The sequence below is a fragment of the Brassica napus genome, chromosome A2, assembly GCF_020379485.1.
Source record: "Brassica napus cultivar Da-Ae chromosome A2, Da-Ae, whole genome shotgun sequence".
Classification (NCBI taxonomy): Eukaryota; Viridiplantae; Streptophyta; class Magnoliopsida; order Brassicales; family Brassicaceae; genus Brassica; species Brassica napus.
The window spans coordinates 19,788,153-19,808,683 of record NC_063435.1 but is presented as its reverse complement, the minus strand read 5'-3'; the positions used below and the strand labels follow the sequence as shown (position 1 = coordinate 19,808,683).

General features: G+C 33.6%; 1 protein-coding gene and 1 long non-coding RNA gene across 2 annotated transcripts; one reads left to right on the top strand and one right to left on the bottom strand.

The window, feature by feature from the left end:
• The first annotated feature begins 7,349 nt into the window (after positions 1-7,349).
• Positions 7,350-8,727, top strand: LOC106406891. Its single transcript, XR_001281622.3, has 3 exons — positions 7,350-8,119; positions 8,280-8,324; positions 8,403-8,727. It is a non-coding gene; the product is annotated as an uncharacterized LOC106406891 (long non-coding RNA).
• A 524-nt stretch (positions 8,728-9,251) lies between these two features.
• LOC106406890 (lamin-like protein) lies at positions 9,252-10,321 on the bottom strand. The gene is made up of 2 exons (XM_013847632.3): positions 10,057-10,321; positions 9,252-9,724 (listed from the first exon to the last, which is right to left on the bottom strand). The coding sequence occupies exons 1-2, from the start codon at positions 10,229-10,231 to the stop codon at positions 9,480-9,482; spliced, it is 420 nt and encodes a 139-aa protein (XP_013703086.1). The 5' UTR covers positions 10,232-10,321; the 3' UTR covers positions 9,252-9,479.
• Positions 10,322-20,531: the final 10,210 nt, after the last annotated feature.

The following is a 20,531-nucleotide window of genomic DNA, read 5'->3' as shown; positions in this document are numbered from 1 at the left end:
GTTCTTTGAACAGTCATTGATTATTTTGGATCCCTGAAACATATATAACAGGGGTAAGATGATATGAAGGTATTTTAGAAATATACTATAATATATGAAAATTTAAAATTCACAAACATCGATCCATGTACCTAAATCCTTGAGAAAAAAATGATTTTTTAGTTCTTATAATTTGATATTGTATTTCAACTTCAAAGGACTGTATATTGTAGTATATAACAACAATAATAATAATGTAATATCTTTTATATTAGATGGCCATGTGTATTTGGATGACTTCATAGAATAGGCTACAAAAAACTGTAAGACAATTTGCGATCAGTGTAAATTTGATTCCAATTTTGTTTTGTATTAACATCATTTATATAAGCATCACATAATGCCTTGTAGCCGAAGTTTTATCATATTTAATACAGTATATACATATAAACAAAAAAAAAATTTGTTTAGCAAGGAAAATATATTCAATATATCTTAAAAACTTTAATACCCTGCAAAAAGTTCTATACTCGAACGATTTATTAAATTAATACATAATTCAAACTTACCTAATTTACATGTCATTTCCCCTGTCTAACGTTGGAGAAAATAAATATTCCAAACCAGTATGATGCTTTCGTCGATTAGGATTCGGTTCTATTCAAACCATAGGGGCCATAAGGATTAGGAAATTAATATCTTGTATAATATTACATTAGTCCTTATGATTTATCTTTTCCTGCAGGTGTCTTTCCGAACATAGCTGTAACAGACTTCCCATGGAGTTGTACTCTACAAACCGTTCTTATTTAACAAAAAGGGGAATTAAAACTTGATCAAGTAAGTTCTGTGAACTTAATTTATCATAGACGTAGGCATCGAACTGATAATGGTAGACAAGACGAATTACCGGATGTTGATTGTTTATATATTGTATCTTGATCTATACGGAGCATTTGATAAATAATTAGGTGAGCTGTAATAGTAGTTGAATAGAGATAAAAATAAAACACGTTAGAAAAACTGTAAAAATTAGCAAAACATAAAAAGCTAATTGAGGCTTTCCATTAATTTAAAAACACCAAACATAAATATAGAATCAAAACATCAAAGCTTCGAATAATAAAAAAACTGTAAAGAGAAATAATGCGTAAACATCCTATAAAGTAAAACGAAAGCCTCTTCATCAAGTGCTACCAAAACACACTTCAGCCACTTTTAGCAAACTTCTCCTTCTTAATCTTCACGAAACTGATATTCCTTGTCGCGGAATTCTCATCAAAGCTTTCTTCGAAATCAATGCTGACTGCCCTAATTCGTTTCGCCGGAGTCATATCAAACGATTCAGACTGCTCTGAAGCTAAGCCTTGAATGGCAAGAGAGGCCTGCAAAATTTAGCAGGTTGCGAAATTAAATAAATAAACAGCAGACCAATAGTAATATATGTAAATATAAACTTAGGTAGCTTATTTTAGCTTAAGTATAATAATGTATCCACAAACCTCTGGTGCATCTGATTGAGTATCCATATCATGAAATTGACCATCTTCACTTGCCTGTACACATCAAGTAGAATTAAATTCATAAGCTGAAATATAGTTAACTTCGAAAAGAAAGTTAGTTTGCGAAAGAAACTTAACGTACATTTGGCGAGTTGCCTTCTTCAAAATCAGATATCAAATTCTTGTTTGTGATGACCTTCAAAACCTTTTAGGTTTCATGTTTGTAGACAAAATTCTCCCTTTCAATTTGAATCTTGAATATGAACGTTTTACCAATAATGTTGTTAAGCGCGGTTGGGAGCAGGTTAGTTTCTTCAATCTATAACACATACGATAAGGATTTAGGGCCTAACATTTTATCGAAACAGTATTATATAAAATTATGGTGTTACTACCTCGGATTTGTTTGATGGTCCAGTAATCTGCAAGCATGGTTGATTGAATAGTTGCATAGCATGATTATCAAACACCAGCAACTTAGTGTTACTTGTGTTATCAAGCACAACCAAATGCAATATATACCTATATTAACATTACAAACCGTTAGTTTCATTATTATAGTCCGTAACACATATAAAATCGTGTGTATAAATCTTAAAATACCTTGGTAGAGTCACTGGTTTGTAAGTCTTGCACTTTACACAATAATAAGTATGCTTCAAATCATCCTCCTCATTACCATCGTCATTGGTAGACGTTGGGACACTCAAGACTTTTTTAGAATAGACTTTACAGCTTAGGTAAAACTATGCCATATCTGAATCAATCGCAGCAATAGTACACAACAGAATACACTTCTCAACCTTACAAAATTTGTAAAACATAGATCTATTAGTAAATAACATTAATAATCACGGTGATTATACATAGAATATTAAAATAGTTTGTAACCAAGTTGAAAGATAACATACATGTTTTGTTTCCAGAATCTCAGCAATGGTTTTTCTTGGTGTGTGGATAAAGAAATCATCTTTATCCGAAAACACCATTCACTATGGCCAAGTACTTAGACTCCACAATGGCAAAAGGGAGGTCATCCTTATGCAAACTAAAACAAAGTAATATGAAAAGATATTAGAACTATCCGAAAATAAAATTCTGATATTATGAATAAGTAAACATTAACCTAAAAGGAGATATAAAATACCTTGGAATGAATTTTGCTAATTCAATCATTGAAGGATTCAACCCAATTTCACCGACATTGTAGGCTCACACTTCTTTCTTCTGTTAGAAGACTCAACATGTCAGTTAGGTTATCACATCAAACTTATCTACAAAGTTACAGTGTCAAATACATATACCTTTCCACACTTTGATTTTTCCAAAGCGTAAAACTAAAACAGTTAAATGCTCAGCTCGAACCTGCTTAGCTTCACTAACATCACAGGCGAATTTACCCCCAAAGCACCATTGGAAGTCTCTCATCACTAACATATAAAAAAAAACTGATTAACAATTAAGAGTAGGAAATATATGCTATGCCATAGATCATAGTAATCTCAATGTATTCAAACTTAACCAAAACATACTCCGAATTTCGCAACTCTAAGGAGATCTTCTCTGTCTCCTTTCCATTGACAGTAACATGCTCAATATGACTTATTTCAATAATCTGGCTGATAATATCTGAATAGTATACACAATAAAAATATATATTAGATGTAGTGATAGAAAATGTTGCGAAAGTGTTAATTTAGCAACACTTACCAACCAAGTAGTTGGGGTTACGAGTTTCATCTAGCACATCTTTGTACTTCACTGGTTTGAATCCTGCTAAATCCTTGGGGAATTGCTCACACGATCGAACACGGGTTGTGGACAGGAAGCTAATCCGGTAAGCATGATTAGTAGTTCTGTAGGAAGCACATGAATGAGTCACTGCAAAATTTCTCAACATCAACGAATATCCTTGTCTTAAGAAAGGGTCGAACTGAGCAACCAATTCCTTTTTCACCGAGGCATGAATTTTACCACCCTGTATAAATATATAACAACAAAAGAAGGTCAGTCTTAATAAACAGAATCAACACACCATGAAAATAAACACGTTTAAGACACCATACCTTAAGATCGCAAAGAACCATCTCAATGGTTTCACCTCCAGCGGTTGAATACTGTTTCCACAACCGAATTATTTTCTCCTTGATCTTCCACATGGTTTTGAAAGGTTTCACATCGACAACATCATTAATAGACATTATTTTTGGTGTGTGTTTTTCTTTCTGTTTTTCTTCTTTGTAAGCTGATGGGATTGAATAGGTGCTACACATCTCTTATATAGGATTAATTTTAGGTTTACGTGTTCTAAAAGGTTACATTAACTGATCATGAAGCCACATATTGTATTTTTCTTATCCAACTCAAAAGAAATTTAAATCGAAGCCTTGGTGCATAAGTTTTCTCATACATTAAATACCTAATTAACTTCTTTAAAATACGCAATTGCTTATGAAGGCAACTAAATACACGCAAATATTTTATAGCTCTAATACGTAAACGTACTGATTTCCGATTGTAAATCGTACACATGGATATTTACTTATACTGATCCCAGACATTATATTTTCCTTTCATTGCTGAAAAAAATTAAGCTAGAAGCCTTGGTTCTAAAGTATTTGTGTATTAAGTACACAATTATACAAACTTGCTTATCAAGGCAAATAAATAACACATAAGATTTCACACGACCACTGATTCTAATTTGATATTTTAATAAGAAAAATTTACATCAAATTAAACATAAAAAGCTCATATAGTCGAGAAGTCTAGATTTATTTACGTAGTCAGACATATATTCTGATTGATTAGGGTTTGGTTCAATGAAAAACGAATGCCACACAGAACCGACATTTACATTGCAAAACCTTGACGCCTTCAAAAATTTCTCATATTGCCAGTAGCATTAATCGAACAGATATTCTCATTTATTTTGGTTTGGTCAAATTAAACTTGAATGCAACAGAAAACCAATTTTTACATTATAAAACCGTGTCCGATATTTAGATTTCTCATATTGCCACTAACATTATGGTTTCGTCCAATTAGAATAGAATGCCACAGAAAACCAATTTCTACTTTGAAAAACCATGTCCGATATTTAGATCTATGAAATTTAGATCCACATCCCATATATTGTAGGATGATTCACAGATGATTTAATCAATTAAGAAATCATTGAGTTTGGAGAAATGATTATTGGGGTCAAAATCGGTCAAGGCGGAATCAATGTCTGAAAGCCCGTAAAAATCAGCATAAACGTTTTTACGAAAAGTAATCTTCGTAAAGATATCTTTACGAAGAGCCTTGCAGTAAAACATCGTCCAAATCTTAATCGAACCACTAAATACCGATTGTCCGAAGGCAACGGACATGTATCCAAATCGGCCGCGGACAAGCTCGAGTATGGAAATCAGACCGCGGACAAGCCAAGCTCGATCGATACGCGGCGACCAAGCATGCACACAGCTCGGTCGCTACGTAGCGACCGAGCTCGAGCCAAGCTGGTCGCTACGTAGCGACCGAGTATCCGTCCCGCTCGGTTGCTACGAAGTGACCCAGCTCGCATCTCGCTCGGTCGCTACGTAGCGACCGAGCCCGAGCGTCCGTCTCGCTTGGTCGCTACATAGCGACCGAGCCCGAGCCAAACTCGGTCGCTACGTAGCGACCGAGCGTCCGTCTCGCTCGGTTGCTACGTAGCGACCGAGCCTGAGCCAAGCTCGGTCGCTACGTAGCGACCGAGCGTCCGTCTCGCTCGGTCGCTACGTAACGACCGGGCTCGAGCTAAAGTTTGGTCGCTGCGTAGCGACCAAGCTCTTCCGAACATCGGTATGACACCAGTCCATGCATTCTCGTCAAACCTTCAAATGATATCTCCCGAATACCGTAGCGAGCTCAGTCTATATTTTCCGCTATTCTAAATCATCGATCAAACTTCGCGGATTAGAAACCGCGGAAAGTTCTTTCTTTGTCGAAAGAAATCGTAGTAAACTCTTCGAGTCAGAAGACGGCCCAAAGGGACCTAAAACACGACTCGAGGCCCATCCTGCGATTTCTTAACCAAAAGCCCGTAAACCACAGCCCGGTTTACGCTTGGTCCACAAGGAAGGATAAATGTCAAGTTTCCGCGGATAAATACAGAAGTTTTGAAGATAATTGTGAAAATCGAGAAAAATGGAATATCTCCATTTTTACGCTATGACGGCTTAAGGGCAGAAGAGTAAAAGCGTAAACCGACCTTGGAGCTAGTATATAAGGAGTCTTAGGCGAGGAGCATGGGGAGGGGCTTTTTAGATTCGGAATTCTCTGCACTTAGAAACTTTAGGCTTTATTCTCGACAAGTTCGGTTTCTATGACTGGCACTCAATTACTAGACGAACTCGCCCAGGCAGTTCGATCTCTTGTCCAGCTCTACCAATTGAACTACGTTCGGCTTGATCCTCGAAAGGGGTACGTAGGCAGCCTTTAACAAGGTTCAGTCCGAAATCAATCAAAAACCTTTTATTTATCTTTTTCATCTTTTGTTATCGAGCTGCGACTCAAATAGGTTTGAGCTTTTAGGCTGCTAGAACTAAGTAACTCGCTGACAGCCTTTGCGGCCAAAGCTTTTATGATCCCTTGTAATGATCGCAACGCTCTTACGCGGACTCGAAATAAGATCTACTGTTTTCTCTAAACTCGTTTGTTATCTTTTCATGATTTCCGCATATATTCGATCACTTGTCGTTGGCTCTCGCAGAGATCCGGGACCTCTGGGAAATTAGGGTTTTCCTAGTTTCCTTATTTAAACGGAAATCGACAGTGCGAATTTCGGTTCCCACAATGATGGTGCACAACAGAATACAATTTGACAGAACCATGGCCTACATGAATTGATATTATAGACACCATTTATGTCTGATAATGTGTAATGTAAACATAATCAAAAAAGAAACTGAAAGAGTCTCAAACGTGTGTTAGAAGTGAAAGAGTCTCAAACGTCCATGGACAAATCATCCACTACGCGACTTCCTAATTCTGGAACTCATGTAACTTCCATGGACAAAGTTTACATTGCTATGCGACTATTGATATGGTTGAGCTATATGAAGTTCACCTTTTCCTATCATTATCAAAGGTCAACAGAAAGTAATGGTGATCACAGATGTGGAGAGAGTTCAAAAGCAGACTTCGTGTCTCATTGGAGTAAAGCTTAAAATATATCGTCATAAATACATCATAATAAATATATGGGACTTTTGCTATGATAGTTGTGTTTCTATGATATATGCGAACCAATGTTAAATTTGTAAACTATGGTTTATATGAGGTGCTCTATAATTCCTTAAAAGAGGATTTAGAGGCCATAGACAACTGCCGCATAGGATGAGTCTTTTTTTAATTAATACAAAATTAAGGTTCTAATTTGTTTAAAGATCCTCAATTAATATATAGGGGATAGAAAAAAAAGTAAGTGGATATTTCATTTTACTAAACAATTGTATTGACTAAGGATATATTAGATTTTCCAAATATGATTCAAAACTTGATTTTAAATGCAAAATTATACTCAAATTTGAATCAATTGCAAAACGAACCTAAAAACCTTGTGATTACAGTCAACTCCTTGTGACCAAACAAAAAAAAAATTCATTTTTACGAATATAGCCCATAAAGTCTTTTGAGTCTTCTCGGATAATGTAAGTCTTCTGATATAGTTGATCTTAAAGATAATTTATAAATTTTGTAAAAAATATTTTAATGAGTGAAAAATTGAAATCATGTAACTATTCAGAGTTTTAAGTGATATAAATTAAAATATAGTAAAATTGAATTGAATTGTTTTCAACATAGATGAGTGAAAATAGTGAATCATGATATTCTTTGTCTAGGGTTTGAAAACATATGTTGTAGTATTGTATGTATTTTTAGGGTTAGATTTTGGAAAGCTTAAATAGTTTTTTGAAAAAGTAAAAATTTTACATGTATATGTTTATTTCTTTGTATAATAAACATCTTTTAAGTTTAATTTGATTTTAAAAAGTGCTAAGTTAGTTAATTTAGTTTAGGAAGTCGTCTAGAAAATTTCCATGGGCTTAGTTAGTGGACCAATTTTACAAATAATCTCTCATGGATTTATTAGCGTTCCTCCGAAGCGGTGGCTGCTACAAGAATGGAATATTCCAAAGCATTCGCTTCTTCAAAAGTTTGAAGAAGATTTTATGAAGATTTTTTTTCTTATTCTCTCAAGAGTCGAAGTGGAAACACTAGCATGTAATAATTATATGTCCTGAATAATCGACCCGTTTGCCAAGCAGTCGGCCAAACCGTACATAATATTCCCGCCTAAAATTGTAAGAAAATTTTATTTTCCCGCTTCAATATTAATTTTTCCAGAACTTTAAAAAAAAAAAAATTTTGCATGATAAATATTTAGCTTTACTGTATTAAAATGCAAAACCCCTAATCTCATAAAAAATAATTCTCTCTCTCAGAGCGTCTCCCTCTTCATCTCATTTTCTCATGAACACTTTTCTTCTCATAATCTTCTATAGCTTTCTTCCATGGGTTTAACCTATCCTGGGGACTCACTGATGATAAGAGCAGCATGAACTCAAGATCCGACTCAAGATCTCTCACGCCGGGCCACCTCTCTCACGGTTACCTCTCTCTCTCTCCCTCTATGTCTCTCCCTAAATCTGTGTGTGTGTGAGTTTTGATTCATATTATTTTTGATCTACTTTATCTCACGCCGCCACACCACCATGGTTCACCTCTCTCTCTGTCTCTCTGTTTTGAACTGAATTTATTTGTTTTCAGCTTGGAGGAAGCAAGACAAGATGAGGCCGGAACCACACCACTACGGTTCGTCCTCCCTCTCTTTCTCTATCTCTCACTCTCTGTCTCTCCCTCTGTTTATATCTGATTTTATTTTTGGTAAAGGGAGATGAAGGATTGAGAAGAAGCTTGATGGTTAAGGAGACAAGGCCAGCCGTGGTCGCTGTGGTGGTGGTGGTACACCGAGTGTTGCGCTCCTGCCAAATGGCATAAATCGCAGCTTGCCATGCTTGCAGAAGAGCAATTCTAAGAACAAGATCAGGGGAGGCAGAGGCAACCAATAATAATTCTTAAAAAGTTCAGAGCCTTTGAGCGCATCTTTAGCAGTCTTGGTTGTTCATTCTTGATAGGAATCCAACACTCAGCAAAATCAAACTTCGGTATATTCTCTTGGAATTGCTTGAAGAGTCAAGAAATCACTTATTTTTTACTGTGGTTAGTGCGAAGAGTTTTTTTTTTTTTTTGAAAAAAAAATAGTGCGAAGAGTTAAAAGAACATTAATCTATTTTATTGATCTTTCGGGTTGTCAAGGACAAATCTATAACACTTTCGAACGGTGGAGCTAAGTCTGGGGTAGAGCTTGTTGAATTATGGTCTATGCACTAATCGCTTGTGAGCAACAATACCATCATATGCTAAGAACTATGGAGTTGTGAGCAACAGTATCATCATCAATTCATCATTTTCTCGGGATTATGGTGCTGCGAGCATCAATGTCATCATCATATGCTTGAAAATAGAAAGATAATTCGACCATCCCGGCCCACCAAATCGACCTCAAAATGAAGATTGAGAAATTTTTAATTTGTAGATAATGAAGCCATCATCTTTGCATCAACAACCCACATATACTGAAAATACTCATAGGTCAAAATGATTGATCCCAGTTTACTATATATCCCCATGCCTTGGAAAATATAATGGCAAAGCCTTTTATAAAGATCTAGCCAAGACTAGGACAACAACAACAAGGTTTGATTTCATATTCACTCTTCCCATATGTGTTTAACAGTGAAATCATTTTGTTATATGGTATATCCATATTTTTAGGCGTTTAAAATTTAGGTCTTATGAAACAAGACGACATTTTAATGAAACAAGATCATTCATGGAAAATGAATATCACAACAAAAGAGGATAACAACCAGCTGATGCTTTGAAACTCTTGTAATGGAAACAGATCTAATGCTTGACAGGGGCAGATTTGGGTGGAGGGGGAAGCTTCTCGACTGTAACAGTGAGCTTCATGCCTTTAAAACAACCACCCCTTCCGTCAAGTAGATAGTACTGTTTGGTGACATTGAGAGGGACAATGTCTCTCCCAGCTCCACGTGTATAGTTTCGGATAGGATGGTCGGAGATGCATCTTTCGTAGTCGGTCTTGTTTACTTCAAGAATGTTGTGTTGGTCTCTGTAGTACACGAAATCTGACAAGAGACCATATAACAATATTCTTGATTAGTTACAAGTTCCGTTCTTTTGTTGTAATAACATCCAAGATTTCACCTCGAAAAGATTGTATTCAGACAAGCTTAATAGTGTGTTCTTACCAGATCTGAATAAATAAGGAAACATTTATGAAAAGAAGTAACTAAAATTAGTAGAAACTCGGACATGAAATACGTTATAGTAGTAAAAGTTGAAACTTTTGAAAATATAACCGGATTTAAAGAGATAACCATTGCAAAATCAGATCTAATGTAACAAGATCAGAGAGTATAAAAATGTAGAGAAGAGGAGAGGGTGAGAGAGAGCATACAGAGCCAATCTCCAAGGTAGAAATGCTTTCCCTGAACCCAGGTGTCATAGTTGATGTCTGGATTCCAAAACTTTTTGTCGCCAACTAAATACTTCTTCGCCGTCACTTCCGGCACCGGCGCTGCCACTAGAAAAGCAAGTACTGCTGCCGCAATCAACACCGTGAATCTCGCCATGCTTTCTCTCTCTCTCTGTCTCCTCTAGTGGACTTGTGATTAAGAGGTGGACTAGTGGGGTTTTATAGTGAGGAAAAATAGTCTCGAGATCTTCTATTTACACCGACACCCATCTTTTTTTTTTGGATCAATATGTTAAAAAACCTTTTAACATTTGTAAACATTTCTACGTGTTAGCACATTTTCAGCTTGATTAAATTTTCTTTTACCCTTCAAAATTTATTAGGAAAATTAGAGCATATGACCTTAAGAAATTATTACAAAAACTAACCATATCAACTTGTGTGCTATAATATATTATATCTTTGTACAAACACAGACAAAAAAATATCAGTGGTGAAATTTAGTGTTTAAGATCGTAGTTGAACATACAAAAAAGTGAACTAATTCATAAAATAAAGAAAAAAATGAAATCGATGATAATTGTGAAGGTGTGGTTCAATTGATTTTGCTGAGGAACATGTCGATCGAGTGTGAATGTGAAATTAAGGTTACAGCGGTGCTCGGCGGAGTACAACAGTGCTCGGCAGAGTGCAACAGCGCACGACAGGAAGAAACTAGTGATGAAGATTTAAATATGGCAGTTACAGAAAAAAAAAGATGTAAATATGGTCAGATCAGAGATAGTATAGTTGTACCGCAGATCCAATGGTAAGGAAAACAATAATGGTGATTTTAAAGAATAATTTTGCTTTGTCGCTAGTTAGACTTTACCAAGTACAAGTTGTAGTTCTGTCGGTGAGTATAAATAACGTAAAGAAGATGAAATGTAATTGTACATAATGTACCATACTATTTTTATCTAGATAAATCTATAATATAGTATACAATAGATTGTGGAGTTATTACACACGCCTTAGCACACTATATAAAATATATACTGTATAATAAAATATGTTTCTATATCATTTTGATAATGTTTATCTTATTTATCAATATAGAGACATATTTGTTATCCTAACCACTGCTATTGCTAGTGTCATTGAACCGATGCATCTACCAATTAAATCTAAAAACATCCTCCTCTCCTCCATATACAAAGATCAGAGAAGATGAATAATTGACTTTTTATACGTTCTATTTTATTATAAAATTATAAAATAGAAACATAATACATTTTTTTGAGTCAATTGGCTCAAAACACATAAACATCACCACTATTGGTTGTTTTCTTGCTGTCATCAATTTTCTTTTCCACCATTGTTATCACTGTTTATAAACCTACAGAATAGAAATGCAATACAATATGTATATTATATTTTTTGTTAGGTTATTACTATGAATCTATCGTTCTATATTATTTATTTTGTAAATAATAGTATAGTGTATATAATTAGTTAATTTTATTATCATGCACGGAAAAGAGAAATTAGTCCCCATTCCCCCAAAATTGTCACATCTCAAGATCACTTTAATATATGGTTACTTGGTAAAAAAAATTTGCCTATGTGTATTTCACTAATTCACCCAATTTATAACTACATATGTCCTTTTTGAGCACCTAACTAAATCTGTCCAGAAAAATATACTTTAGACCCTTTTCACACTGATACTTTTTAATATATTATTTTTCTTTCATGTTTTTATTAATTTTTATGTAAGTAAAATTTAACTAGTTTGTTGTGTAATGATGTATAGTTCTTTGTATCTTTCTTTTTTTCTGAAATATATTCCAATTTTTTTTTTAATTATAATTTAAACTATTTAATCTGAAGAACATGTTATTAGCAATATAGGGTGGATAAGTTGTGTAAACAAACTACTATGAATGATTTAGTATTTTGTGAAAGAAACATCAATTGTGTCAAAGTTATATATATATTTTATCACAATCTCAAGATTTAATGATATATGTGTTCATCGGGTTGAATCAGTTTTTTTTCATCTTTTATTTTAGAATTGTGTATCTACTTGCTTCGTATGAGTCTCTTGTCCAGTCACATTCTAACTACATATGTCTGAGTGAAGTAGAAGAACGTGTAGATTGACTATGTTGCTTACGATATTTTATGTTTAATTAACGGAGGAGATTCTCCAATGCTGTCCAAGAACCAGTGTTTTCACGTGAAAGGTATGACGATTTAAGTAGTTTCATATTTGAAATGATACAGTTTTTTATAAGTGTCCAAATAGTTGTCATTCATGGTGGATGATAAAACAGATAAACTATTTACTATAACCAATTGCAGGGACAACTAATGGACATGTACGACACACACAATTTGCAGGCAATTTCATTTCAGTAACTTCAAATTTGCAGGATATCATTAATTTTTATGTAGACAATTTTCCAACAAAAAAATATATTTTTTCCTATATTTACTTACAAAATTGGTTCGGTACTAACCTTATCCAAGTTGGCTTAACCGGACTATTATGCTTCTGAGATTTTTACTTCGTATTGTTTCCCTTTGTCATAAATCCTCTCCTTGCTGTATTCATATTTCTTGAAAATATAATCATAAAAAAAAGAATATAAGCACAACAAATTAAATTTCATATATCATTTGAAAAACATGATATACTATAGTAGAATCTCTATAAATTAATATTCGATAAATTAATAATCTCTATAAAAAAAAAGGTTTTGGTCCCGAGTTGGGTCGGTTCAAAATATGACACAAATCGATAAAATAATAAAATAATATTTTTTTGAAAATCCTATGTAAATATGTGGTCCCATTAAAATCATAAATTAATAATATATCTATATATACATTTCATATAAATACAAATTAAACATTATATTGTTGGTTTTATATTCACAATGAAAATTCTTCTATTTTTTCTTAACATGTCAATATATTTTGATAATATTTAGTAAAATTATATCGGAAAACCACATATAAGTTATATGAACCATAAAAATATAAACCAAGTAATATAATATGAAAGTCAAATTTCTAAAATTTTATTAATGTATATACAGTAAAATCAAATATATTTTATATTTTATAAATAAATATATTCAAAAATAGAAAAAATCTAAAAAATAAAACTTTTGGTAAATTAATATCTCTATAAATTAATAACATTTCAAAATTCCAACATTATTAATTTATATTGGTTCTATTGTATACTGTTTAGTCTTCATCACTTATCTTTACAGTGGAATTTATATATTTCTTTATAGTCACATCTCTATCCTTATTTTTTTCTCATAAGGAAGTTCTTATGTGCATTAGGTAATCAGTGATTTCATTTTCCTGCAAGGGAAATAAGATAATTAATGTAAAACTCACTGATATATATAGTCATTATACAGCCGCAAGGTAAATTAGGAGTGTCCAAAGATCGTAGGATATATAATTTATGCATTCAGTTATAGGAAGATTACATTATTTATAATTACTTTTTTTTCTCAAACGGCCAAAAAATCCCCTATATATTAATTGAGGTTTAAAAAATTGTAACTTTAAGTTTGTACTAATAAAAAAGATATTATGTTTAGGTATCACTTAATTAGGATGACAATTTAACTTACATGGCAACTTAAAAATCAATTGAAAATTTTTTGGTCCAAAATCAAATTATTAGGAAACATTATATTAACCCAAAATATAAAAAATGTGTATTCTTTCCATAAATAAAAGTTACAAAGTTACCTAATATAATTAACATATATGACAGTTAATGTTCATGAATAATAAAAATTTGATAACAATTTTTGTATCCTTCCTCATTCTTATATATTCTATTTTGAATTTTTAAAATGACTTTAAATTGCAAAAAATGTTAAAAATCTCTTAAACAATTTTGTGATCAATGGCTTAATTTTTATGTTATAACAAGATACAAATGATCATACAATCATATTAATATAATTTTAAAAGATATTTATATTAAATAATATATATATATATATATATATCAATACCATTTAAATTAAACTATGTACCATTTAAAAATACATAAATATGTTAATTTTGAAATTTGCATTGAAAGACTAGAGACCTTAATATTTTAATTTTGAAATTTTGCATAAAAAAATACTACATCGAAAATTTTGAAATAAATGATTAAAATTTTTGTTACATCAAATATACAAATGTTAATAAAACGATATGGTTAAGAAGTCTCAATAAAAAATATTTATATTAAAATATACTATATTTATGTTAATATCTTTGAAATCTAATTATATGATTACTATAATCTGCTATATATTAATTGAGAAATAATTGATTACTCTTGCAAGTGTAAGATTTTATTAATTAATATTGTTCAAAAATCTTACAAGAGATCGATACGACTAAAATTTATTTAGAAGTTATTGAAATCAATTAGCGAGAAGATGAATTGCACAACAACATTTGTTTTCCTAACCCTAACCCCCTTTCTATTCATCACAACACCAACATAGAATATTTAGAAGTGTCGATTGACAATCTGAAATGGTAACAACATTTTTTATGTTCATGCCATCGTTTTTCTTAAATGAGTCTTGAACAGTTTTTAATGATTAACTAAATGGGTCACATACATAGTAAAATATGTTTTGGCTTAAAAACTGTTGCATAACCAAAATCAATACGAACAATCATCATTTTCGTTTAAAATTTTGTCACAATTAAAAATATAGGGCTGGGTATCAAATCTGAATCCAAAAAAAAACTGAACCAATGCCGATCTAAAGAATAGTACTGAAATTTAACCAAAATTGGTTAGGTATCTGAATAGGTTCAAAAATTTTGTATCTACAGAACCGAAACCGAACCCGATCCAAAACGTAATATTTTAGGTATCCGAATATATCCGAACAAGATTTATATACTTAAATATATTAATTATTTTTAAATTTAATATCTAAAAGTATATACAAAATATATAAGACATTTTTAAGTTGTCCAAAATACTTGGAAATATATACAAATAGTTATAAGTACATGTTTAGAATAGCTAAAGGATACTTATAATACCTAAAATATGTAAAATATCTATTGATTTTCTATCCAAATATTTAAGCTAAACCAATTTTTATGTTAAGCTTAAGTATTTTGGCATACATTATTCAAATTTATATAGTATATATTCTTTTTATTTTTAGATTTTGAAAATTTTAAAGTATACATAAAATTTAACTTTTGGAAAAAATTAAATAGGTTATCCGAACCCATACCCGGACCAAACCCGCAAAGATCCATACCAAACCTTCAAGGATCCGAATGGAACCAAATGGTACTCGAATGTCTACTTCTAATCAAATGTAAAAGAAAATATTATTGATAGCAAAATGTATATTTTTATAATATTTAAGTATAATATATTTTTTGAAAAAAATTCATCCCGTACAGGGCACAGGTTATCATCTAGTTGTGGAGTTATTACACACGCCTTAGCACACTATATAAAATATATACTGTATAATAAAATATGTTTCTATATCATTTTGATAATGTTTATCTTATTTATCAATATAGAGACATATTTGTTATCCTAACCACTGCTATTGCTAGTGTCATTGAACCGATGCATCTACCAATTAAATCTAAAAACATCCTCCTCTCCTCCATATACAAAGATCAGAGAAGATGAATAATTGACTTTTTATACGTTCTATTTTATTATAAAATTATAAAATAGAAACATAATACATTTTTTTGAGTCAATTGGCTCAAAACACATAAACATCACCACTATTGGTTGTTTTCTTGCTGTCATCAATTTTCTTTTCCACCATTGTTATCACTGTTTATAAACCTACAGAATAGAAATGCAATACCATATGTATATTATATTTTTTGTTAGGTTATTACTATGAACCTATAGTTCTATATTATTTATTTTGTAAATAATAGTATAGTGTATATAATTAGTTAATTTTATTATCATGCACGGAAAAGAGAAATTAGTCCCCATTCGCCCGAAATTGTCACATCTCAAGATCACTTTAATATATGGTTACTTGGTAAAATTTTTTTGCCTATGTGTATTTCACTAATTCACCCAATTTATAACTACATATGTCCTTTTTGAGCACCTAACTAAATCTGTCCAAAAAAATATACTTTAGACCCTTTTCACACTGATACTTTTTAATATATTATTTTTCTTTCATGTTTTTATTAATTTTTATGTAAGTAAAATTTAACTAGTTTGTTGTGTAATGATGTATAGTTCTTTGTATCTTTCTTTTTGCTGAAATATATTCCAATTTTTTTTTTAATTATAATTTAAACTATTTAATCTGAAGAACATGTTATTAGCAATATAGGGTGGATAAGTTGTGTAAACAAACTACTATGAATGATTTAGTATTTTGTGAAAGAAACATCAATTGTGTCAATACTTATATATATATTTTATCACAATCTCAAGACTTAATGATATATGTGTTCATCGGGTTGAATCGGTTTTTTTTCATCTTTTATTTTAGAATTGTGTATCTACTTGCTTCGTATGAGTCGCTTGTCCAGTCACATTCTAACTACATATGTCTAGGAACTAAACAACCCGACAGTGATCTGTCACCTGAAAATTTATGAGAATTAGTGAGAGTTTATGAGAATTATTTGAGAGATTTTGGTGAAGAACTAAGAGAGATATGTGAGGAAATCCAAGAGAGAGAAACAAGAATATTTGAGGAACATTTTTCCTTAGATTGATTTAGTGTCTACAATAGTTACATAAATAGATCTAGCAAGGAGAATAAGACAATGAGAATGAATAAACAAATGGAGATGAATAAACTAATGAAGACCAGATTTGGAAAAGTCACTTTCGGATAGTGACAACTCTCTTCTCTCTTCCTTCCTTAGCATATCATGTCATTTTGGCTTGTTTACACACTCCAACAGCTCTATCCAGTTGCCTTCACTTGTTTAAATTCGTTCAAGACTTCAGGCAAGATATTTAAATCAGTCTCACACATTTCCTTACTTCAGTTTCCTGTCCATGATTTCATGTCCATGATTTCATGTCCATGATTTTCTGGCCATGATTTTCTGTCCATGATCTCATGTCCATGATCTCCTGTCCATGATCTCATGTCCATGATCAATCATGTTCTTCATGTCTTTACTCTTGCTCTTTATTCTCTTCATGTCAACACTCCCCCTCAATCTTGACCATAGGGACTTGGTCAAGCTTGAAAACCATGAAGCTTTCCCTCATTAAAACCTTTACTTGGAAAAACTACTTGGGATAAAAACCAAGCAAAGGAAAAAGAGTAGAACACTTCATGGCAAGAGGATCAGTGACAAGAGAGGTCTATGAGTCCAAGCTTAGGATGAATGAACTCACAAACCTTGCTGCTAGCTGCCTTGGTGAATGTGTCAGCTAGTTGATCTTCACTTCTTGTGTAGCATGGAAGAATCACTTGTTGTTCCACTGCCTGTCTCACCTTGTGGCAGTCCACTTCTATGTGTTTTGTCCTCTCATGAAAGACTGAGTTAGATGCAATGTGTATTGCTGCATGGTTGTCACAATGCATAGTCATTGGTGTGTTGATCTCAATGTCCAAGTCCCTTAGAAGTCCCTTGATCCATATAAGCTCACTTGTGAGCTTCCTCATTGATCTGTACTCTGCCTCAGCACTTGAGCAGGACACCACCTTATGTTTCTTACTCTTCCATGTGACCAGGTTTTCTCCAATGAAGGTGCAGTAGCCTGTAGTTGATCTCCTATCAACTCTATCTCCAGCCCAATCAGCATCACAATATCCAACAACTTCAGTACTCTTGTTACATGCCATCCATACTCCTTGGCCAGACGCCTCTCTTAGGTACCTTAAGATCCTCTCCACCATATTCCAATGATACACCTTAGGAGCTCCCATGTGTTGACTCACTTGATTCACAGCAAAGCACACATCTGGTCTGGTGATATATAGATAGATGAGCTTGCCCACCATTCTTCTATACTTCTTGATATCTCCAAATGGTGTAGACTCATACTCTCCCTCTCTTAGCACCTTGTATCCTTCTTCTAATGGAGTCTTGGCCTTTTACTCCCAAGGTTTTCTGCCTCATTTAAAATATCAAGTGTGTACTTCCTTTGAGATAAGAATAATCCCTCTTTAGAGCGGCATATCTCATTCCCAAGGAAGTACTTCAACTCTCCCAAATCTTTGATATCAAATGCATTTTTAAGAAATGTTTTAGTTGAGAGAATACCTTCCTTGTTGCTACCAGTGATGATAATGTCATCCACATAGACTAAGATGACCACAATACCTTGCTTACTAGTTAATGTGAAGAGGGTGTGATCAGCTTCTGACTTTACAAAGCCTCTTCCATTGAGAGTGGTGCTCAACTTATGGTACCAAGCCCTTGGAAATTGCTTCAAGCCATAAATTGCCTTTTTTAATCTGAGAGCATTTCCTGGCTTCGCCATGTTCTCAAGAGCAGGAGGTGGTCTCATGTAGACTTCATCCTCCAATTCTCCTTGAAGAAAGGCGTTCTTCACATCCATCTGCCATAAATCCCACTCAAGGTTGACTGCAAGAGACAAGAGAATTCTTATAGTGTGAAGCTTGGACACTGGTGCAAAAGTGTCTAGATAATCTTCACCATATACTTGAGTATATCCCCTTGCAACCAGTCTTGTTTTCTTTCTTTCTGGTTTTCCATTGGCTTCATACTTGATAGTGTAGAGAAGTCGGCTTGTCACTGCCTTCTTTCCTTTTGGAAGTTCAGTCTCAAACCATGTATCATTCTTGATCATGGCTCCCATCTCATCTCCAATAGATTCTCTCCACTCTTTGTGTTGCATAGCTTCTTCATATGTTCTTGGAATGTACTCCTGATCCAATTCACTAATGAAGACTTGATTCTCTTCTGGATATTGAGCAAGGGAGCATACTGCAGTTATTGGGTGAGCTACAGCTTCAGCATTGAAGTAAACTCTTGTGTTGATCCAGTGTGAAGGTTTCCTGATCCTTGTACTCCTTCTCAAAGGTTTTACTTCATTTACTTCAACTCTCCCAAATCTTTGATATCAAATGCATTTTTAAGAAATGTTTTAGTTGAGAGAATACCTTCCTTGTTGCTACCAGTGATGATAATGTCATCCACATAGACTAAGATGACCACAATACCTTGCTTACTAGTTAATGTGAAGAGGGTGTGATCAGCTTCTGACTTTACAAAGCCTCTTCCATTGAGAGTGGTGCTCAACTTATGGTACCAAGCCCTTGGAAATTGCTTCAAGCCATAAATTGCCTTTTTTAATCTGAGAGCATTTCCTGGCTTCGCCATGTTCTCAAGAGCAGGAGGTGGTCTCATGTAGACTTCATCCTCCAATTCTCCTTGAAGAAAGGCGTTCTTCACATCCATCTGCCATAAATCCCACTCAAGGTTGACTGCAAGAGACAAGAGAATTCTTATAGTGTGAAGCTTGGACACTGGTGCAAAAGTGTCTAGATAATCTTCACCATATACTTGAGTATATCCCCTTGCAACCAGTCTTGTTTTCTTTCTTTCTGGTTTTCCATTGGCTTCATACTTGATAGTGTAGAGAAGTCGGCTTGTCACTGCCTTCTTTCCTTTTGGAAGTTCAGTCTCAAACCATGTATCATTCTTGATCATGGCTCCCATCTCATCTCCAATAGATTCTCTCCACTCTTTGTGTTGCATAGCTTCTTCATATGTTCTTGGAATGTACTCCTGATCCAATTCACTAATGAAGACTTGATTCTCTTCTGGATATTGAGCAAGGGAGCATACTGCAGTTATTGGGTGAGCTACAGCTTCAGCATTGAAGTAAACTCTTGTGTTGATCCAGTGTGAAGGTTTCCTGATCCTTGTACTCCTTCTCAAAGGTTGTAACTGCTGAGGTTTTGCTTCATTTCCTTCACTTGGCGCCTCTACTTGAGTTTCGGCATCTGATTCTGATGGCATCTCATCTTGATCATGAGCTACTGAGTTCGCTTCAGGTTGAGCTTGCGTAGACTGCTCAACATTTCTACTGCTCCCCTCATGATCAGGATGAGTGTCCTGAACACTATCAGCTGCAGTAGATGGTACATTTTCAGGGATAGGTTCCACCCTTGGTAGAGAAGGCATACTGATTCCCAGGCTCTCCATTACTCTCCTAAGGTTGTTTGCTCTATCTGAAGCTGATTGAGAAAGATCTTTGAGCTCATCCCAACTCTTTCCATCATAATAGCCTCTAGATTCTACAAACTTCACATCTCTTGATATCAAGACTCTCCTAGTCTCTGGAACAAAGCATTTGTAGCTCTTTTGGTGAGGAGAATATCCAATAAACACTGCCCTGGTGCTTCTATGCGCCAGCTTATCTTTTTGTTTTCCTGGAATCAAGACAAAACACGAGCACCCAAACACACGCACATGCTCTA